The following is a 22,900-nucleotide window of genomic DNA, read 5'->3' on the forward strand; positions in this document are numbered from 1 at the left end:
CAAAGTAAAAGGAACCTAAATAATAAATAAATAGGATAAAACAGGAAAAAACAGTTTTAGTTTAGAGATTTGGTTTAATGAAAGGCAGAGGCACACAGAAAAAATCCTCAGTCTTGATTTTAAAGAACTAACAGATGGAGTAGATCTGCAGTTTTTTGTGGGAGTTTGTTCCAGATGTGTGGTAGATAAAAACAAAAGCTGACTCTCCATGTTTCCTTTTGAATTCAAGGTACAGGAAGTAGACCAAGGGGTCTGGACGGTTCATAATGTACCAGCAGATCATAAATGTATTTAAAGTCTTACTGGTCAGATGCATGAATGTACTCTGGATGCCCAGTGAAAGTGAATATCCCTGATCGTACTATGCAGAATGACTCAAAGCACAGTCATCATGTTTGATTGCGTAATTGCGTTCTAGTGTGTGTGCGTGTGTGTTGCTCATTGACTTAAGTGGAAACTAAAATGGTCTTGGACAAGAGGTACCAGGAGACGTTCATGGTAATTACTAATGTCAACAGCAGGCGTAATCAAATCATGAATTATACTGCCAGGTGGAGACTGTGCCACTCTGCTGAAGAACATCGGCGCTCTTCCTGTGGAGATGGCGCGCATGTACTTTGCAGAGACTGTTTTGGCGCTAGAGTACTTACACAACTATGGCATCGTGCATCGTGACCTCAAGCCTGACAAGTAAGACAGAGTTAGCTTTCAATAATACAATGCAGTACATGCTATTACACTGCTATTACAAAGGAATATAAACTCTGTTCTGTTTACATTCTCAGCCTCCTGATTACCTCAATGGGCCACATCAAGCTCACAGACTTTGGCCTTTCTAAGATGGGTCTGATGAGTCTGACCACCAACTTGTATGAGGGACACATAGAGAAGGATACTCGGGAGTTCTTGGATAAACAGGTATGAAAGACAACATTCAGATGAGAGTAGAATTTTTTTTTTTTTTACTTGTATTCAATCAAATACAGTATAAAGACAAGATATTTAACGTTCAAACTGATAAACTTTTCGTTTACAACAAAAGAAAAGTGGGAAAGTTTGGAACATTCCACAGGTAAACAGGTTAATTAGTGACGTGATAGCATCATGATTGGGGTATCCTTGAAAGGCTCAGATATTCACAAGCATGAATGGGATGAGGTTCACCACTTTGTGAATAACTGTGTGGGTGAATAGTCCAGTGGTCTGAGAACAACGTGTCTCAACACACAACTGCAATGAGTTTATGGATTTCCCCGTCTACAATCCATAATATCGTTAAAGGACTCAGAGAATCTGAAGAAATCTCTGCACGTAAGGGGCAAGGCGAAGAAATCGACATTGAATGCCCGTGACCCCTCAGGCAGCACTGCAGTGAAAGTCAACATCATGGTATAAAGGATGGACTGACGAAAAGTAGAAAGAAAATGCTGTGGCCTGACGAATCCACATTTCAGATTGTTTTTGGAAGTTATGGATGTTGGGTCCTCTGGGCTAAAGAGGAAAACAACCGTCCAAATTCTTACCAGCGCAAGTTCAGAAGCCAACATCTCTAATGGTATGGCAGTGTACATAGCATCATGGGTAACTGTCAGACAGGTTCTGGAGCAACATATGATGCTATCCAGATGACGTCTTTTTCAGGGACGTCCCTGTTTATTTTAACAAGACAATGCCAAGACACATTCTGCATGCTTTGCGACAGTGGGGCTTCATTGTAAAAGGGTTTGGCTACTAGACTGACCTGCTACAGTCCAGACCTGTCTCCCATTGAAAATGTTTGGTGCATTATGAAGCACAAGACATAACAACAGAGACCCCGGACCTGAAAAGAATTTCACTTTCAAAACTTCAAAGTTAGTGTCCTCATTTCCTAAATGCTTACTGAGTGTAAGCCCAATTTAATCCAATGTAATAATTTATAATTATTACAACAAACACATATGCCATGTTAACTGTAAATTATGTCCTTTTGGCCATATTGCAGTGCAGACTGTTTACTACTGCGTGATCCAAGTAAAGTTTAAATCTGAATGTCCTTTGATGTCTTAATTTCTATGCAAAGATATTCCATGTCATTGTGTGCCAGGGATTTCTGAAGCATGAAAAAAAAATGAGACCGTTAACAGTTGGCACAACAATAGGCCAGTATTTCCTCAGTTATTATAATCATTTCTCTTTTAGGTAAGGTTTATTTTCTCAAGCCTTTCAAGTAGCGCTCGTGCTTTGAATCTGAACCTCATTATTTTTTGTGTATGCATTTTGGCAGCCAGAAATCTGTTAGCATTCAGTCCATATCCATCTGCACATGAAAACCCTCACCGGTGGCTTTCATCTTGTCTTGGCATCTCTGAAGTGATCTGCTTAGCTAGGCAGAAATACGCATGCTCCATACACATTTGCCTCCCTCTCAGGGTCAACTGTCTCCCACTTAGTAACGATATACTGTACATGCAGTTTTAAAACGGGTAGAAAATGAACTGATATGACTGGCTGGTCACGAATAATCTGAACTCTGCATCTGTTTCAGAGGCATTAAAGCAAAATGATGTCAAGTTCAATTAAATGTTGCAATAAATGTCAGCGGTTACTGGGGTGATAAAAATCTAACGACAAATGAAGACTGAAGTGTTGCTGTTTTTTCCTTCAGGTGTGTGGAACTCCAGAGTACATTGCCCCGGAGGTTATTCTTCGTCAGGGTTATGGGAAGCCAGTGGACTGGTGGGCTATGGGCATCATCCTGTATGAGTTCCTGGTTGGCTGTGTGCCTTTCTTTGGAGATACTCCTGAGGAGCTGTTCGGACAGGTCATCACAGGTGAGGGATCAAAGATCTGAGCTGGATGAGTATTTTTAGATTATACACACTATACACTGCTAATAGATGAACCAAAATGTCTATGTCTATCTCTGCTGCATCTGGCAGATGACATTGTGTGGCCAGAGGGAGAGGAGGCTCTCCCTGTTGACGCCCAGCACCTGATCTCCTCTCTTCTGCAGACAAATCCACTGGTTCGACTGGGCACAGGTCAGTCACCTCAATCAGTGGTTCCCAGCTTTACATCACAGTCATTCTTCATTTTTCTTCTGGTCCCTGTTGTATTAATTTTGGCTTAGACAAGTGGTTCCATGTTTTCTTTTTACACATACCCCCACAGCCTAGTCAAATGAACTCACCCCTTCATTAACGCCATGTCCCAGATGTTTTCATTTTGATTAATTGTCAATTATTCATGTGGACACTACAGATAGGAACTTTTTATCTTACAATGGATCAGTCAGCATTTTAACAAACTGCTTATTAGTTGACTATTTTGAACTACATTTAAAAAATAACTTAATATTACAGTTACATTCATGAATATTAGATGCTAGGAGTCAAAGCTGCTGTTTATTTGCAAAATTGGCAAAAATGTCCATAGCGCAACAGATTTAGGTTTTGATTTAGTTGGGACTCTTTGCTCTGTTGCTGATCAGTTTTCATGCACTCTCAAAAAGTGTTACTGTGGCTGTGTTTGTTTTTCAATTATATCATAATTTCTATTTTGTTAAATTGGCTTAGCTACTCCACAATCTTTCCATATACCCCCCAGCAACTGCATAAGTACCCCCAGAGGTGCATTCACCCCTGGTTGGGAATCACTAACCTAGAACACTCTCATCCCGCCTCGAGGCTCACAGATTCAGGTTACCCAAATAAATCAACTTCTGTTTGGGTCAAAGTGCCTCTGCCTGCTTTAGGGCTGCAGATATTACCTGTCCGTCAACGTCTCCCCCTCTTACTCTCCCCCCCTTTCCTCCTCTGCTCTCTAGGTGGTGCTTTTGAAGTGAAGCAGCACTCATTCTTCACAGAGGTGAACTGGAACAGCCTGCTGAGACAGAAGGCTGAGTTCATCCCTCACCTTGAGTCTGAGGAAGACACCAGTTACTTTGACAGTAAGTCCGCTGTTGGGGATTCCAGGCAGGCACAGACCACTGATCCCTTTGAGCTTAGGAAAATCTCATTCGTCATAACAGCTCAGGGTCTTCTGAATCATCACCATAGGCAGTCATTGTGCAATGTGCATTTTTAGACTTGAATGTGTCATTTAGCATTAGCAGGAGTTTGCAGATTATCATGTATTGCCTGGGTCCAGACCTTCGCGTCTGCCCACTCCATCAAGATGACGCAAGTGTTACCCTGACACCATGGAAACTTTTATTTAATGACCTCTTTTGTGTTTTGGCTGCTGAATAATGTTCTTGAACGGTGGTTTGTTGGTGGTTTCTTGTCCAGCCATTTCTTAGTTATTGCTTTTTTGCTAGGTCCAAGGAATAATTTAAAAAGGTACTGATCCTGATCATCATCAGTTGGAATATTAGGTTAATATACAGTGGCAATACTATAATCCATCTCAAAACCCATTACTGAATTGATTTCTGTCTCTATGTAGCCAATATGGATTGCTGGACAATTCCAAAATATATGAAAATGATGTCCCATTGAGTTGTTGTCCAGTGTCCAGATTTTGATCTACAGTCTGTAAATACTTTCTTCTTTGATGTAATAAAGAACCTGATAATGTTCTTCCATTAAAATTCTCTTCATCGGTTAGAACTTGAATGGATGGATTGTATTTTACATATGTTTAACCACTCTCTCTCTGTGAAGGTTAGGTTTGCCTTCTTCTATTTTGCTTTAATGCATAAAATGAAATGATTCCTGGCCTGCCCTTATGGCATTGCATCAGTGTTGTCTGAAAATGATGTTTCAGATAGATTTAGGTGGAAATGATGGTGGCTAGTGATTGGTGAGAGAAAAACTGATCCCCCTCCCCAACAGAAATCAGTAAAAGGAGAAGCAATGTCAGATTGAATATGGCAATGGAGTATAACAAGTTGAAAATTCTGTCAATTTCAGGCAATTTCATGTAGGTTAACCTCTTGTTACACAGTGGCTACCTATGTCTCATATGGTCCAATGTCATTAGCTAATAATGTGTGTTAGTAGGTTACAATAAGTGAGGACAGTAGGAACGAGCACGGAGAGAAAGGTAATGCCACTGTTTATGGATAGCCTCAATATCTTGTTATCTTCCCTCACCAGCCCGATCTGAGCGCTACCATCATGTGCAGTCCTACGATGAGGACGACACTAACGACGATGAACCTGTGGAGATACATCGCTTCTCCTCCTGCTCCCCTCGCTTCAGCAAGGTCACTTTAAAACTTGTCTGGCTCCGACTTCTTTTTATAGCTACATCGAGAATGTCTGAATCATGAAATGGTCATCATTACACGCACTGATGCTAAATGTTGCTTGTCTTGTTGTGTGGACCTGCAGGTGTACAGCAGTATGGAGCATCTGTCCCAGCTGGAGCATAAACCCCCTGGCGTGACTCTACGGGAGCACAAGGTCCCCAGGGAGGATCGAGTGGCCAAGAGAGAAAGCCTGGGTAGCCTCACCCTCAGGGACAAGAGCTGGAGGACTGGATCACCTGAGATGTGAGTGCAGTGTACAAAAAGTAGTGCAGAAACTCTTTTGTAATGTTAACTTGCAGATTAAGGTGCAAATAGGTGTGATTTGTTTGTTGGACAGTGCATATCAAAAATACATATCTTTCCTCTTACCTGAAGTGCTATTTATCCATCTAGATAATTTTGATGTGAGTTGCAAAGTTTTGGCAATATCAATAATAGAGATGTCTGCCTTCTCTTCAATATAATAGAGCTCAAAGTTAAAAAAAAATCATTTGAAAAACTTTACAGCAATATCTCTTTACGATGTGGTTCAGATAATCCACAGACCTTGTTATGAGCAGTTGCATGTAGGAACTACTTCCTTTCCACCAAAACCTCTTTTTTTAAAAATATTTTTTGTAGTAGAAAGGAAGTAGTTCCTACATGAAACTGGTAACAGCAAGTTGTGGATTATGTTGAGTAACCGGGTCATGATTTCTGGAAAGTGACATTGCTGTTGAGTTTTTCAGATGAATGTTTTGGCTCTTTGAGCACCAGCGGCTGAATTCCATCTAGTTCCATTATTTCTGAGAGAAGGCAGACATCTTTGCAGCCGATATCTCCAAAATTCGACAACTCACACCAAAACAATCTAGATGGATAAATAGCACTACAGGTAAGGGGAAAAATATTAATCTTTGATATCAGGGTGAACTGTCCTTTCTCATAATTATGACTTTATATTTCATATTTTCACTTTTTATGTCATAATTATGACTTACCATCATAATGTTTAAAGGGCTTCCACACTATTTAGCAAGATAGTTTCAGTCTGATGAATATAAACACCGGTGAATGGATCAATTTAGAATAACTTCATACCAAAGTATGACTGCCTTGCTGTTTCAGGAAGCGCTTGTCCTGCTCTGAGTCCTCCTTCACGGAGAGCGACTCCAGCCCACCCTCTGGGGCCCGAAGACGCTTCTCTGCCCTCATGGACACACACCGCCTGGCCTTCCCTCTGGAAGTCGACTCTGAGCTGCCTGTCCCGACCAGGCAGCCTGCAGTGAAGGCCAGGGGAGCTTCCCTGGAAGGAGCCATGGGGGCCAGCGCATCTCAAGGTGATCTAAGACCATTCCTTAAAGAAAGCAACGGGCTCACAGCCGGAGGTAAGAAGAGATGAGGCAGCAGGACTTTATCACGTTTGACCCTAAACCTGTATTTGATCACAATTTATAACAAGAGTATGCATTTACTGTTTATTTTAATCTACTCCAAATTTGATCATTTTTCATTTTATTCATTTTGTTCTTATTTATTATGATTTTTTATGATGATTAATCAATGCAGAGGTGAGAAGTATGTTCAGGAATTTACTCTTTTTGTTTGAAATTGGTTTGATGTCACAGAGAAGCATTTGAGACCTGCAGATGCATCGTCGCCTCTACCAGGCAGTGCTTCTGCTCTGGGGCTTCCAGACACACAGGGGCCCCGTGGAGCCACCACGGACCTGGTGCTGCGGAGGGTTCGCCACCAGCAGCTCTCCGCTGAAGGGGAGAAACGTAGCTCACGACCAGGAACCAAAGTTATCAAGTCTGCCTCTGCCACTGCTTTGTCTGTCATCATTCCTGCAGGTAAACACATCGGTTACATGACATCAGCAAATTAACTGTAAAAATATATTTAGGAATAAATCCTTTAATATAACTTTATCTCCATCCTTCTCTCCTCAGTGGAGCAACATGGTGCCTCCCCTCTGGCGAGCCCTATGTCTCCTCGCTCCCTCTCGTCCAACCCCTCCTCCCGTGACTCTTCTCCCAGCAGAGATTACTCTCCCATGGTAAACGTCCTGCGTTCTCCAATCACCATCCATCGCTCTGGGAAGAAGTATGGCTTCACTCTGCGAGCCATTAGAGTCTACATGGGAGACAGTGATGTGTACAGCGTGCATCACATGGTCTGGGTGAGAGAGCAGAGTGAACAGAATGCAGACTTCTTAATTAGCAAGCCAAGCCAATGAAGGAAAAATGTCAACTACCACAACTACTATTACTGCTACTACCACGTGGACCACGTATGAAATCCTATTATAGATGTCAGAAACATGCTCACCAACCTTTCCTCACCTATGTTTTAACCTATCAGCACAGTGCGATCCACGGTATCAAATGCAGCAGAGTTATCTATATGTTTGCTTTTGTTCGATAGACTCCCATTAGAGTTTGGACATGAAGATAAAAAGCCTCTCTGTGTAAATGCCTAAACCTGTTTCATTCATTTTAATCACAGCATGTGGAAGATGGAGGTCCCGCGCATGATGCTGGACTTAATGCCGGTGACCTCATCACTCATGTGAACGGGGAGTCGGTCCACGGTCTGGTGCATACAGAGGTGGTGGAGCTCATCCTGAAGGTGAGGACTACCTACTTCATTTCTATACATTTTGACATGTTTTTATAAGATGATTCAGTTAAAATGATCTCATAAAATAGTGTGATTCACAAAAATACATTAATGTAATCTGCAGAGTGGAAACAAGGTGACAGTTACAACTACTCCGTTTGAGAATACTTCTATAAAAGTGGGTCCAGCTCGCAAGTCCAGTTATAAATCCAAGATGGCACGACGCAGCAAGAGGACTGGAGCCAAAGAGGGGCAAGAGTGCGTTACTGCAAAATGAATGCATTTTATTACAGAATTACATAATCTTTCATGTTTTTATTGTGCTCACTATACAATGTTTTGTCTTTTCAGTAAGAAGCGCAGCTCTCTGTTCAGGAAAATAACCAAGCAGTCCAACCTGCTCCACACCAGTCGGAGCTTGTCCTCTTTAAATCGCTCTCTTTCATCTGGAGACAGTCTCCCAGGCTCCCCCACCCACAGCCTCACTGCCCGCTCACCCACCCAGAGTTACCGCTCCACTCTTGAATCCCCTTACCTGGGTTAGTATGGAAAGCCGAGAACACATCTGTCTGTCTTATCTGGTTTGACAGGGAATGTATTAAAGGCTCTGATATCTTAGATTGATTTTGTTTGTTTGTTAGCCCATGAGCCTGTGAGCTGTACACTTCACATCTCTGCTGTTGGTTTTCCACTATTCTGATGGATTCTAATGCACCAACAAAGGCAGTTAAGTCTGAAGACTGCTAGTAAATAAACACGGATGTAAATAATTCAGGATATTAAAAAAAACTTAAACATTGGCTTTGCAGAGTGCACTGACACTGGCAGAATTCCTGGCAGAACAGAAATACAAAGTTGACGTATTTTGACCTAAAGTTTATTTCCTCTCCTCTCATCAGGCACCTCCTCTCAGAGCAGCTCCCCAGCGTCCAGCACTCCCAACTCCCCAGCAGCCTCTCACCACATGAGGCCGAGCTCCCTGCACGGCCTGTCTCCCAAACTTCACCGTCAGTACCGTTCTGCACGCTGCAAATCTGCCGGCAACATCCCTCTGTCCCCCCTGGCTCACACCCCCTCTCCCACCACCTCCTCTCCTCCACCTCTCACCGGCCACACGGTCGGGAGCTCCAACACCACACAGATGTTTCCTGCCAAGCTGCACTCCTCGCCTCCTGTCGCCCGCCCCCGTCCCAAAAGTGCAGAGCCACCCAGGTCCCCCCTGCTACAGCGGGTGCAGTCGGCAGAAAAGCTAGGAGCGCCAATGCTGCCTTCTTCCTCATCATCATCATCATCGCCTTCTCCTCTGACAGGTGGGGTGTCGTTACGTAAGCATAGCCTGGAAGTGGCCCACGGGGACTACAGGAGAGAATCCTTCCACTGTGAGCACAGTCTGCAAAGTCTGCTGGAGATGGAAGGAGAAAACGGCCCTGTTCCCCCGTCTCCTTCATCATCTTCCTCCCCCTCTCCTCCCATGGGAGGGGAAATCGGTGGCCTGAAGCCTGTCAGGAGGCTAGGAAGACAGGAGTCACCGCTCAGCCGTGACACACTGGTCACAGCAAGAGAGAAGGATACCCAAACCACAGTGTCTGAGCTCGCCAGCTTGCAAACTGGGAGCACATCTGTTAAAGCTGAGTCTAAGACCGATGCCGTTGACACGAGCAAAACCAGTACTGAGGTCCTGAAGAAGAACGTAAGCGGAACTGCAGTTGAGACCAAGGCCAGTTCAGCATCGGCTTCATCCTCTACAGAGGCCAAGCCTGGACCAGGGGACAAATCTCAGCATGCAAGCAGCTCAAGCTTTGATGCAACAGCCTCCAAGAGTAAAGTCAGTGAGAAAAGCTCCACAGCCAGCATGTCAAAGAGCATCCAGCAACAAGACAGCAAACAGGAGAGTGTACAGGCAGGCAGTGGAGCTGTGCCTAAAGCTCAGGAGAAGCCTGAGGAGAAAGTGAAAGCCACTGCAGGTACCGACAAAAGTAACATGCAGAAAGTATCATCTGCAGAGCAAACAAAGCCATGGAGAGGCACCGAGACAGGCGAGAAAGGAGGCGTCGGTGGCAGGGACAAAGCAGCTGAGACACCCAAAGTCAAAGGACCTGCACCCCCAGTCCCCACCCAGGCTCAAAGCCACGCTGCAGCTCACACACCAGCTGCCGGGAGATCCAAAGTGGAGAAGGTGTCGAACAGTTACCGCGGGGCCAAGGAGGAGAGGGCCCACCTGGAGGTCCTGGAAGAGAATCCCATGTCGCCCTCCTCCAACGCATCTTCACCCTGCTTGAGCAAGTCTCGCCCGATGTCTCCGGGAGACAAAGCCAGCTTTGTCACCCAGCTCACGAGCGTGGCCAAAACAGTGCTTGGGCCGATGAAAGTGGGGTCGCAAGAGGGGGCAAAGATGAAAGACACCTCCTCCAAGTCGAGCGAGGAGAAACGAGGAAGCGCAGCAGGAAAACCAGAGGCTTCGTCCGGGGGCAGCCGTCGGGGGGTGCAGACAGCAACCTCGGCGAGCGCTGGCACAGTCCAGTCTGACAAAGGAAACAGTCGCAGCTCCAAGCATCATTCGTGATAAGAGGGGTTGAGAAAGAATCAGACTCTCCCATGTAATGCCTTTTACTGTAGCATCACACTGACATATCATGAATTAACATGACTGTGAATGGAGGGGAGACGTGAATGCCTGAAGACTTAACACCAAATAGATGACGTGACATGTAGACACATAAAGATGCATCAGCCATGTTGGAAAATGTGTGCTCATGGTATCATAATGTAGGCCTGTGTATGTACTGTGTTCATCACAATGTGTTGTATATAGAAGAAAATATGCATATGTCTTAATGCATGTCTGACACTGTACATGGTAAATGAGAGAATATTTAAAAAGATGAAAAATATAAAGCAGACCTTAAGGTGGTGAACACTGTGAAAAACATTTCAACTGACCACAACAGGCAAACTGTTTAACTACGTGTAAACATGCAGGATTCTGACATAAATGGGCATTACTCAGTTTTCAGATCAGCTCCAGTGCCATCGTTTAGTTCGGTTGAAATTATAAAAAGCAACGGAAAATGTATTTCCTTAAAGGGATAATCCGTTTTATTCGAAGTGGGGTTGCATGGGGTACTTATTCATAGCTATGTCTCCAGTTTGGAAAAGCAGCAGTAGCACTGGTGTAGGAAGCTGAGCAAGGTAAAGGAAAATAAAGGAAAATATTCTAAATATAGTGTACACCTTAACTGATATTGCTAAGCTTCCTATTCCAGCACTCCTGCTATTTCTCCACACCTGGGGTGTGTCGACCGCTATCTACTGTAGGTAATATACTGACAATGGATGCATACCTACTACAACCCCACTTCAAATAATCCGAACTATCACTTTTAAATTCAGTTGCTAAAAGAGTTCAGGTTTGTATCATATAATGTGGAATATAACAAACATACTGGAAACTGGAGTGAGTTAGCAAAATGCCTGCAGTTCAGATCTGTTTAAGGGCTGAATTTCAGAGGAATTGAAAGAGGTCGATTAGATGAACTTGCACAGGGACACTATGCAATGTGCTAATAACAGCAGTTTTTTTCTTTTGGTGTCCCCAGTTACTAAGTTTACATTGTGCTCCAGACAAGAAGAGAAGACAGAGGAAAGGGTTGCAATAAGCCGAGCAAACACATTTTGTTTTAAATGTTGTCTCCACTGATCGTAGTGAAATGTGCAATGATATATTTTAGACTATTGAGTGAATATGCTAGTGTGTTGGGAGTGTGCTAAGGAGACAAAGTACAGAAAGAACCATAATGAAAGTAGCACTTATAGGAGAGTAGGCTAGAAATGCTCTTTCACTCATTTTTTTCTATTTATGCAGATGTACGGTATATTGTGTAATGTTACCTGTGAGGGAAAGTGCCAGTCTTTTTATTTAAGGATAATGTGATTTTTTTGTTTGTTTGTTTGTTTGTTTACACTTAAATGTATAATAATATGCAATCCAACAGTGCCCAGTTCCATAAAACTGAGCACCCTTGTCAGTGATACAGTAGTAGACTATACACAAAGCCAGGAGTAGATATACTGAGAGCATCTTAGTGGTGAGGTCTTGTTTGTTCTTGTGTATTACATCGAAATGATCTCGATAGTTTTGGGACATCAGGCTCACACCTGTCTTAGACTGCCACCTCGTGGACAACATCACGGCACCCAGCGTTCAGAGGTTCAAAGACAGACAGGTGTGCATTTTGCTTGGCGATCTTTCCATTTCAAACATCATTATTCGGACGCGTCATTCCTTTGTCGATCAACACATTTAGATCAGATACAGTCTGAGTTCAAAGTCTTCATTTTATACGTTAGGATGTAGTGGTCATCAGGCATAAACCCAATGTTTGGACATTAAACAGCTGTGTGTTTTTGTGTGACGTGAGAAAATTGCACTTTATTTTGTGTCAAATATTTTTTATTTACTTTTCTTATGTATTTATTTTAATATTTTTCTATTTGTTCTATTTATTTAAATTTTTTATTTATTCAAGTGTTTTTACATGTCACGAGTTAGTGGATTTCGGCTTTACTACTGAAATTAGTCATTTATAAATTTTACATTTAGACAGAGGAATCTACCAAATCTGTGTGTCTACCCCAGTGTGTGCAGTTTTGATGCTGTCCCTCCGTAAGTCTGAAGCTGTAATATTGCCGTCACGTCCATCTTTGTCCAAGTGTTTGACTTTTTTACAGCAACAACTATCTCCTGACTGTTGTTGTCCATTGCATTGCTACATATTTACAAGCCACTGTTGTGAAAAAAAACAATGCAAAAAAGCCTATAGTGCAGAAATGTAATAAAATGCAGAGAAACCCCACATTTTGTCCGACTTTGTTGAAATAAACAACCTATCCTATCATGATGGTCTTTTTAGGAGGATAATCAAAGGCGCACTCCCATTGGTCCTCTGTTGACCAATTACAGCACCGCCAATACGTAACCAGTATAAACAGGAAGTGAGTGTAAATTTATTACGCTGCTGCTTTTTCGAGGACTAGAGACATAGAAAACAACGAAAAGAGACGGGCTCGTTCCGTGAAATTCACTCAGTGATGCTCGCATTAAAGGATACACGATGACGACGCCCGGGTGAAGGTAAGACATGAATGCCAGGCTTTGTTGAGTTTGGCTGTGAGTCGATGAGCTGCGAAATTATCATGACCCGAAGTTAGTGGCTGGAAATAAGAAACGGAGAATTTGCTCAAAGCGTTTGTAGACCGGGAGTTTGGTTTTATTTGTAGTGTAGGTTATCATACTGCGGTCGTAAAATGCACAGTTAATATGCTGGCATGACGTCACTGGCCATGTAATTGCGACGTGACGTTACTAATGAATATATTTTTGTATTGTGACTCAGCAAGTGCTTGTACATATAGCTACTAGTCTACATGTAGTATGTGCTTATATATTAATGTGCAGGGCGGCATGTTATTTGTTATTCTGTTTTTTTTTACTTTAAAAAGGGCTTTGATCACCATTATGTCTCAGATTGTCTAACCAGCAGTTAAAAATGTTCTTAATGTTCTTAAAAAGTTGCATGTCATCATTTTCAGCCTGTTTGACAAGTAGGTGAAAATGTAGAGATGATTAACACTGCAATACATGCAGCAGATGTTTGGGTTGTGGACAAACCGAGACGTTTGAGGACTTCGTTTTGGACTTTAAAAACACTGACCAACATTTCCTGGTAGTTTATAGACCACACAACTAATAGATTTGTGGAGAAAATGATCAACAGATTGATTGATAATGAAAATAATCGTTACAGGAAAGACAAATGGGTCCAAACCTATGGAGCACACTGACAAGATTCTGACAGGATTAATTAATTGATTAATCAAGAAAGTAATTGACAGATTAATCAACTGTGACAGTAATCATTAGTTGGAGCCCTAATACATAGCGTAGTATACTCAACTTGATATTAATTCAGTCGTACTTGAGGAAACATGTTGAATAAGCTTAAGATATTAAGCCGAAAGAACAACTCCACAGTCACACTGATGAACATTTCAAACAAATTTGATTTCTTTTCATATTTTCTTAGATTTCACACATATAACTTATGCTTCAGCTGCTCCTGTTTGAGCCAAGTGTTCTGAAAATAAATACTAGACATTTAAAAGTTGTGTGGCATAAAATACAGAAACATGTTTAATTACAAAAGAGGTACTTAAATTAGCATATATATGTTAGTTATAGATTTCTGCTATTATTTCTCATGCAAGTTTTTGAATTCTGGGTTATGTATGACATGGAAAAGAAATGAAACTCATTATTATTGCCTTCATTTACAAGTGGTGGAAGGTAATTGCATTTATTCAACAACTGTGCTTCAGCTCAGTTATGAGGTATATGTATTTTACTTGTGTATTTCCATTTTATGCTACTTTATACTTCTAATCCACAAAATTTCAGACAGAAATATTGTACTTTTTACTCCACTACATGTATCTGGTAGCTTTAGGTACTAGAAGGGCTGAGTATCTGTACTAAATACCTACTGTGCTTTTAGTGCCATCACTTTAAGGATACCAGTATTGGTACTGATATCATAATTTTTAATACCAGCCCTAGTTACGAGCAACTCTTCAGATTAAGCTTGGATATAAAAACCACATGATACGCTTAAGAAATGCAAGTAACTGACAAGTGTAAGAAGGTATTAAATGGTATGAGATGCCTGGTCGGAAGTGAGGTGGGAGCTGACAGAACTAACCTGCCAGTCGGTTTGTTAAACAGAGCCTTCTCGGAAGTCGTCCTTAGAAACTGTTTCGAAAAAACACTTGGATGGACGAACCATCTATCTTCAACCAGTCAGATCAAACTCATGCTGAAGAGTGAAAGCATCTTTTCCATGGAGTAAAGCCTTCAGTTCCATTCTTTGCTCTTCTTTCAATGAAGAAATATTCTCCAGCTCTGATATAAATGATGCTATCACAGTATCGAGTATAACCTCTTTAGGAGCCGACATTGTTTGTTTGAGACGAGTCACTTCCATGGATGCTTCTCGTTGTCACACAACGCAGCCTGTAAAACCAAAAAAGACACCACTCATGCCATATCAGTATAGCAATATCCAAAATCTAAGACGATATCTAGTCTCATGTCACAGTATAAACATAAGTTTGATATAATGTCCAGCCCTAATGTCCTATATACCAAGTAATTGCACATATTTTGTCAAGGTTACATCTTGCAACTTATAACTTAACGAGCATCTCATTATACAACCCTGTGTTGTAATATGATCCTTAAATGAACCTTGACATCCTGTAACCTTACGTCAGTGAAAAGGTTGCAGTCATCCTGTATCTGCTAATGTGACATGTTCGAGGAAGGAGGCCAAATGTGGGTGAGAATCACACAGTCAGCGGTGAAAACAGGCTTCTAGCACCTCTGCTGCTTCAGCTAAATTGACATATCTGAAATTCTTTGAGTCACAGGGTGCAGTCACATGGTTTCCTCCTTTACTTACTGTCACGGAGAATTATTCACTTTGCTGTGGTTAACATTAACCCATCGGCTCCACAGTCGGAGCTTGTTTGTTTCTAGACAAAAGAGTTGCAGTACATGAAGGCAGTTCTGTTCATAGAGGTTAAAATTAACTACTTCACATTCATCATTTCTTAATTTTGAACCAATTTCACAGTCCCAAAAATAAGCTAATTCACATTTATTTATTTTTTTTCTTCTTTTTTTGTATTGAATTTGAAATAGAACCTCCCCCTGCCAGGGACACTGGGGTCTATATAATGATGTTATACTAAATGGTGTGCAGTTTTTATTTTATTTGTAAATGTAAATTTACTTTTAACCCTTCAAATAATTAAAATCTTAGAATAATAGCAGAATTTGAACCACATACAAAAAAGAAGAAAACTTAAGTAATATTATTAGATACTACAGCAATAATGTGATTAATTTGAGGTGTGCTTTTTTTGAGTTACAGTGGGTTATCAGTGTTTCAACTGCCCCCAATGACAGTAACAATTGCCCCCACCATGGGGGCAATGGTAACACTCTGACTTCTTGCATGAAATTTAATATTACAGTCTTGTCCTCATTGGTGAAAAATAAAGCAATAAAAAATACTAACTTATCATCTCAAAATAATGATGTAATATCTCAAAATAATTTCTATAGTACGTAAGTTCTTTTTTATCTGTTTCTCACTGTGAAGAGACTCCAGCCTGCAGTGAAGTTCAAACATTTCACTGAAACACCACAGAATTATAGACAAATATCAGGGTTCATGATCAAGGGCAGTTTTTATATCACCTCAACATTTCTGTCTTTATTTACACACACACTGTCTCTCTCTCTGCTGGGATCACACAATCAGCTGTTAAAGTGAGTGCTGTTATCTCTCCCAGGCTTGAACAACGCTCACGTTCAGGTTCATTAATTACAAACTGATTTGTTTTGCTCTATTAGTACGTTCATGCTCAACACTGCATGAGTGTCTTGTGTCAAATGTATAATATTGTCTCATGTTTCTTCGTAGGCTGCTATGGAGGTAAGGAGCATTTCTTAACGCTCAGTCTTGGTCCGCTCCAGTTATGAATCCCAGCAGCTCTTCCCCTGCTGGCTGTGCGGCCCAGTTCCCTGCAGATGACCTGATGGATGATTGGCTCTTCCTCTCCTCTGAATCTGCCGGGCCTCAGCACCTGGAAGTGAGCAGGGAAGAGCAGGAGACAGAGGACAGAGGCAAACTCAAATCCAAGTTGGTTTCAGCGTGGAACAGTGTCAAATACGGTCCGTTTCACCACTTTGACATAGCAACTGTTTTACATTGTTACTCTGTAATAAGAGCAGACCTGATTGTTCTCTTTTATTTTGTGAAAATGAAATGCTGTGCTCCCTTTTATGCTTCAGGCTTTTCTTTGAAACAGAAGTCCAAATTCAGCAAAAGCTCTCCAGTGATCATGCTTGGACACTCCTATGAGCTCAAGGATCAAGGTGAGGCGCCGAGCAGTGGGCCCATGTTTCCTGTAATCATCTCCTTCTGTCAGGGGAAACTTTTAATTTATCCTCTGTGACTGTTTCAGTGGAGAGAGAGCAGTTCCGTCGATCCTTTACATCTCTCCTGTGGTTGACGTACAGACGGGGTTTCCCTCCGCTGGCAGGCGGCTCCCTGACCACCGACAGTGGCTGGGGTTGTGTTCTGCGCACTGGGCAGATGCTGCTGGCACAAGGACTGCTCCTCCACCTGATGCCTCCAGGTGACATGTTGTGACACACACAGGCACCCTGCAGTGTCACCTGCAGCTGGACACGTCCACAGACATAGGAGCTGTGTGATCTTCAAGTGGATAACCACATGATGCCGGGGGGGTTATCTTTATGCTCCACTTTATTCCTTAAGAAAACATTGCAGAAGTTATCAAAATGTTGCATTGTAAAAGGGTAAAAAAAAAAATCAAACAAATAGTTCTTTTGTTTGCTGGCTAGCTAAAAGGTTAGTTGGCCTAGTTAGTCTGATTATGATGGCTCAGTTGATTTGCACTATTTTTTTCTTTGTTGAGAAAAACTTGTTGGCCAATTTATCAACTGGTGTGAAAGAAAGAAGAGGCGTATCATTGGTTCAGTCTGTTCCCAAAATGTCTTTGAGGTCCTCAATTACTTTGCTCAATCCATCTCAAAAAGGCAGCTATTTTAAAAGTTAAACCTCTTCAACTGTCAGTTTAAAGTCAATACTATATCACTTCAATAGAAGTTTAATCTTTCTTCATTTTAAGCTAATATGAAACCAAAATATCAAACGCTATACTTGATTACTGTACGTTTTGTTCTACCCACCACTGCTTGACATGAGTGAGTGATAGCAGAGTTTTCTGTCTGTTAAGAACAATGGGAAAACAAAACAGTCTGTCCAGGTCACATGATAAACTCATATCAAATAGATATGTGGTGTCTATTTAAGTTACACTGTGAAATATTCACATTACTTCATCTTTGCATCATTTTGAGGTTGGACTTGGTCTGTGACCCACCATGCGGTCAGAGATGACATGGACCTGCTAGTGACTCGCACCGCAGACAGTGCAGAGCGAGGACAGAATCTAATGGAAGGGCCTATTAAAAGAGGACGAACACTGAGCTTGGATTTCAGCGTGCACAGACCCATGGAGGCTTCGCACAGGAGGCTGGTGTCATGGTTCGCAGACCATCAGGCAGCCCCGTTTGGGATACACAAGCTGGTGGAGTTGGGTAAAAGCTCGGGGAAGAAGGCAGGGGACTGGTACGGACCTTCTATTGTGGCACATATCCTCCGGTGAGACCTAAACTCATGACGAACCAGAATCCCATTATCATGACTGATGATCCTACGATCCTACAGTAAATCTCATTTTGTTTCAGGAAAGCTGTGGCAGCATCGACGGACCTTCCCAATCTAGTCGTGTATGTTGCACAAGATTGCACCAGTGAGTCATTTCTTTCATCCTCTGAATGGTATAGCAAATGCAGCTGTTTCTCCACAGCTGTCCAAACAGACAAATGCATCAGTGCGTTCAGTGCTTATTTAGACCTTATTCTCTATTATTGAAAAGAGAAGTAGATTTCAATCACCTGTTTTGTTTATGTATTTTCATTTTGGTGCTTTGTATTGATACATAATACTTTTTTCTTAAGCCAAACAAACATCAATTGTTAGCTAGCTAGTTAGCTAGCATTTTGCTAACATTAGCTAGCTTAAGTATGTAATATAATGTGTAATGTAACTATATATGTGGCATTGACAGGTCCCCCAACGACATCTTCAGAATTTGGTTTTCTTTTCAACAAAGGTGATACTAGCATATAGCATATGTAAGTACAGGAAAGAGGGAAAGGAGAACGTTGACCGAGGTTCTAGGACTCCGTAGTGGTGTGACAGAAATGAACGCTAAGATGACTTGTTAAACTATGTGGACATATGTATGTGTTTCTGTGTCTCTTTCTTCCTGCGTGTTCAGTCTACTTAGAAGATGTGAAGAAGTTGTGTGAGCGGCCTCAGCCTCAGTCCTGGAAGTCTGTCATCATCCTGGTTCCTGTGCGACTTGGCGGACAAGATCTCAACCCCTCCTACATCACTTGTGTCAAAGTATCCAAACAGTATTTTATGCATTCACTCCTGTGTAAACTGAGTACTCTCTGGGGTCACTGTGGGGCACTTGTGGATATTACAGGGAGTTAACAGAAGAAGTAGTACAGCTACACTATAATTTACTATAAACTATAGGTTTCTTTCTTCCTGCGTGCAGTATTGTCATACAGTTTAGTAAACCAACATCTCCGTGCATGGGCTTCTGTGCAGTTTCCAAACAGAAATCCCCAGTCCAATGCAAGCAAGAAATAAGTCTTGCAAGTTCAAAGAACAACAACAACTCATTCATCATTCTTCTCCACAGAAACTCTTGACATTAAAATGCTGCATTGGAATCATCGGGGGAAAACCAAAGCACTCTCTGTTCTTCGTTGGCTTCCAGGGTATGTGCAGCACGGTGTACATTATAATTATTGCGCTCGGCTGTTTGATGTCGGCCATTTCACTTATTTTTTTCCCCCTCTGTCCCTGCTGTGCAAAAGATGACCATCTGCTGTACTTGGATCCTCACTACTGTCAGCCCACAGTGGATACAACTAAGAAGAACTTTCCCTTGGCGGTATGAGGAAGTACCATTACTCTTCTTCTTCTCCTTTTCGCTTTCTATTGTGTTTCCTTGTGTGACAGCTGTGCTCAGTCATGTAAATCAGTGGTTCCAAATCTGTAATTTCATTTGTCCTGTCAGATGTCACCTGTTCATGACGTGTTCATTTGAACTGGGTTTAAACTGGATGTTACTTAACACTGTTACATATATAAGTGGATATTAGAATATTTTTTCATATAGTTGAACTGTCAGTGTTTTGGTTTGTTTAACTTTCTATTGATACTTTGAACATTCATAATATTTTGATGATCAATGAGATGATTAGACAAATTTTTCATGCAAAAAAGGCAGAAATTGCTGTTTTCAGCCTCTCAGATATATGGAGGTTTTATGATCGTAGTTAATTGAATATCTTTTTCAACAGACAAAACAAGACATTTAAAGTCATCAACATGGATGTTTATCTTCTGATATTTTCTAGACCAAATGACTGATTATTGATTAATGTGGAAAATAATGGGCAGGTCATTTGATAGTGAAAATGATCATTTGCTGCAGCTCTAGATTAATCATGGCAATTAACTTCAATCTTTGTTTTTATTTCATACCCACTAACAATGAATAGAAAGTTTGCACAGAGGCAAGTAAAATGACTTTGGGCAAGTAGATTCCTGAAAAAAACAAACAAACAAACAAACAAAAAAACATTAACATCGAACTCTGGTTGTAGTTGCCCCAAGCCAGTTTCAATTTGAGACCCCTGATTCATTATTTTCAGCTATTTCAATTAGTCGTTTCAACTATTTTTTAACCATTTCTGTCTTACTAGCTAGCTGTTTTGACTGTTTATCAATTTTTAAATATTTCAGTTTTTCCTTAGCTTATTGTTTCAACCATTTATCCATTACATTTAGCTATTTCAATCATGTTTCCATTATTAAAAGCCATTTATCAGTTTTGTTGCTAATTATTTCAACAGTTTGTCCAATATTTTTAGTTAATATTTAGACCCTGCTCTGTTCACCTGCTAACTAGTTCTCATGCATTCCATAATCTTTCCGTGTATCCACTGATGACTGCAGAAGCACAGCTGGGGTACAAGTATTTGGCTTGGAATCACTCGTATAAACTGACTCGAGTATAAGTGCTGAATCAATAACAACTACATCAGATGTTCTAGAGATGTTTTCTCTGAATCTAATGAGACTTTTCTTCTTTTGTTCTCTCTCCGCACCACTTGCAGTCGTTTCACTGTAAATATCCCAGAAAAATGTCTTTCTCTCGCATGGACCCCAGCTGTACCATAGGATTCTATGCTAAAGACCAAAAGGACTTTGAATCACTGTGTTCAGTTGTTAATGAGGTATGACGCTGGGTTATTCTTGGCTTGATAATATGCTGCTAGTGTAGCTTTTGGAGAGTATGGCATGAATATGTCTCTTACAGGTTGTGAATTGCATGCAAAAAAGAGCCTGACATCATTTAACAGAGTGACATAAAGTTCAGAGCTGTTGTTCTGTCTCTTTCTCCAAAGGCCGTCTCCACATCTGCAGAGACGTACCCCATGTTTATATTTGTAGAAGGAAAAAGTCAGGAGGAGGGGCGAAGCAATACACCCACAAACAACATCACCTACATCCAGAGGAAGAATGAACGGAGGAGAGTCGACACCAGCAACAGCTTGGATGAGTTTGTTCTATTATGAACAGAAGAACGTCAAATCTGCCCTGAGGGGCGTACGCTGGTCAGTGATGACGATCACATATAAATATGACACTTTTACACTGTGTAGCAACTACTGAGCACAAGGACAAACCACATCCTCAAGCAATGACCTCAAAAGACTCCTAAAAGGTAAAATCATTGACGCTGTGGTATTTTTATTGTTGTTTTGTGCTCATTTTTTATTTTTATTTATTGTTTTAAAAGGAGAACATTTCATTTAATGTTATATAACTGAAGGACTTTAAAGGATGAAGGATGTTTTCTATCTTCCCAATTTTTTGCATTTATCCATGAAATTGTGTTCTTTCTAATCTATTCAATAGAATAAATAAATTTTCCCCAGTGACAATGTCAAGGCAAGCGTTTCCATGAGATACACAAAGTCTCTAACTGTTTGATGTCATGTGACAGGATGTGCTGCTTTTGAATGGATTAGAAAATTGGATTCTTCTGAACATGTGACTCACACATGAGAAACACAGAAAGGACCCGACTTTACTGGAGAAGAAGTCAAATATTGTTGGAAAAGCACAAGGTTTTCTGAAAATATTTTCTCATCAGCTGTATCATTTTTGTTGTCTTTTATCCAAATAAACAGTTTATGAACAAATGCATTTTTAATCCTTTTCACTGTTATGAAAATGCGGTGAAATTCGGAACAGACATGCGTGTCTACCTCAGGATGAATTGTGAGGTGAAGTGTCACATTGGTTGTTCTATTATTGGCATCATAGCAGCATTTAACAAAAATTTAAAATACTGCAAACCTTCTTCAACTATGTGCATTGAGGCTAAATAGGAGAGGGAACTAAATGTTTAATGTTGACAATAAAAGAACTACTCAACATATGTGAAGCACAAAACACCAGTACAAGTTCAGAGACATGGAGGGAGTTTGGGTGGAAAAACTTAACATGCTATCTCATTACACAAAATAAAGAGCAAATACACTGGAGGTTATTCAGGAATAGAGAGGCAAACCACACAGTTTTATGTTACATTATTATATTAAAGTTATGCACCTTGGTAATATAAATGATTATCTCATCGATAATAATAGATATTTAACCAAAATAGTATTGATAACAAGCAAGAATACTACCATAGAGCGCTTGTTAGGAATTAAGAGAGAGATTTATAAGATAATGGACTTGTATATGCACTTCTTAGACAACAGACACTTATAACTATGGCTGTTATGTTTTGGTTTCTTTATTGCATTTTTTTTTTATTGTAATGATGTTGGGTATTTTTTGCTGTGAAAAAGTCAGAAGTAAACATGCCCATTACCGGTGCTTGTATGTTCAAGCAAAATTAAAAATTTAAGAAAAGAAATTAATGTAATATACAAGTGAAGGATTCAACAAAGAAGGATGTTTTGGCCTTGTTGACATAGTGTAGCTTTCAGACTGCTGTAACTTGATTTTACATAACACACTGCTCAGTATTATAAATACTATACAGTCACAAAAAAGGGTGTTGGAGCATAACAACCAATGGGTGTACAGAAGGAAGTTACATCTTGTTTACCTTGAATGCAGCAGTTAATTAGTGCCTGCAGCTATAAGCAGAAAGGTAACCTTCCAGGTCACCATTAGAACTGCCATATCGTTTCTCTAAAGCTGGGTGGCCAATCAGGACTCCTCTCTCACCAGTCCAACCTGA

The 22,900-nt window shown here is 40.9% G+C and overlaps 2 protein-coding genes and 1 long non-coding RNA gene across 3 annotated transcripts in view; all 3 read left to right on the top strand.

The window, feature by feature from the left end:
- The window catches only part of LOC146309728 (microtubule-associated serine/threonine-protein kinase 1-like), a 28,909-nt gene extending 17,956 nt beyond the window's left edge, over window positions 1-10,953 (top strand). The window contains exons 13-26 of the mRNA XM_084744192.1: window positions 552-690; window positions 786-918; window positions 2,648-2,813; window positions 2,922-3,023; window positions 3,809-3,931; window positions 5,082-5,191; window positions 5,319-5,479; window positions 6,344-6,603; window positions 6,844-7,068; window positions 7,168-7,397; window positions 7,724-7,846; window positions 7,962-8,095; window positions 8,189-8,376; window positions 8,737-10,953. Coding sequence (XP_084600318.1) covers window positions 552-690; window positions 786-918; window positions 2,648-2,813; window positions 2,922-3,023; window positions 3,809-3,931; window positions 5,082-5,191; window positions 5,319-5,479; window positions 6,344-6,603; window positions 6,844-7,068; window positions 7,168-7,397; window positions 7,724-7,846; window positions 7,962-8,095; window positions 8,189-8,376; window positions 8,737-10,400 — 3,758 coding nt within the window. The 3' untranslated portion in view covers window positions 10,401-10,953. The remainder of the gene's footprint in view (window positions 1-551; window positions 691-785; window positions 919-2,647; window positions 2,814-2,921; window positions 3,024-3,808; window positions 3,932-5,081; window positions 5,192-5,318; window positions 5,480-6,343; window positions 6,604-6,843; window positions 7,069-7,167; window positions 7,398-7,723; window positions 7,847-7,961; window positions 8,096-8,188; window positions 8,377-8,736) is intronic.
- Window positions 10,954-12,809: 1,856 nt separating this feature from the next.
- LOC146309729 (cysteine protease atg4da-like) lies at window positions 12,810-21,220 on the top strand. The gene is made up of 11 exons (XM_084743334.1): window positions 12,810-12,968; window positions 16,381-16,631; window positions 16,752-16,835; window positions 16,925-17,098; window positions 17,847-18,150; window positions 18,237-18,301; window positions 18,833-18,960; window positions 19,268-19,346; window positions 19,446-19,522; window positions 20,754-20,873; window positions 21,045-21,220. Exons 2-11 carry the CDS (start codon window positions 16,436-16,438, stop codon window positions 21,213-21,215), a joined length of 1,398 nt encoding a protein of 465 aa, XP_084599460.1. The 5' UTR covers window positions 12,810-12,968; window positions 16,381-16,435; the 3' UTR covers window positions 21,216-21,220.
- Window positions 21,221-21,245: 25 nt separating this feature from the next.
- LOC146309730 (uncharacterized) lies at window positions 21,246-21,849 on the top strand. The gene is made up of 2 exons (XR_014772382.1): window positions 21,246-21,364; window positions 21,647-21,849. It is a non-coding gene; the product is annotated as an uncharacterized LOC146309730 (long non-coding RNA).
- Window positions 21,850-22,900: the final 1,051 nt, after the last annotated feature.

The sequence above is a fragment of the Lutjanus erythropterus genome, chromosome 19, assembly GCF_056507025.1.
Source record: "Lutjanus erythropterus isolate fLutEry1 chromosome 19, fLutEry1.hap2, whole genome shotgun sequence".
Lineage (NCBI taxonomy): Eukaryota > Metazoa > Chordata > Actinopteri > Lutjaniformes > Lutjanidae > Lutjanus > Lutjanus erythropterus.

Excerpts from the sequence above, each read along its gene's own strand:
- LOC146309729 (XM_084743334.1), top strand. The coding sequence starts at position 16,436 with ATGAATCCCAGCAGCTCTTCCCCTGCTGGCTGTGCGGCCCAGTTCCCT. Across the intron at positions 18,151-18,236 it reads ATTGTGGCACATATCCTCCG|GAAAGCTGTGGCAGCATCGA; the intron begins GTGAGACCTAAA and ends ATTTTGTTTCAG. Across the intron at positions 20,874-21,044 it reads TGTGTTCAGTTGTTAATGAG|GCCGTCTCCACATCTGCAGA; the intron begins GTATGACGCTGG and ends CTTTCTCCAAAG.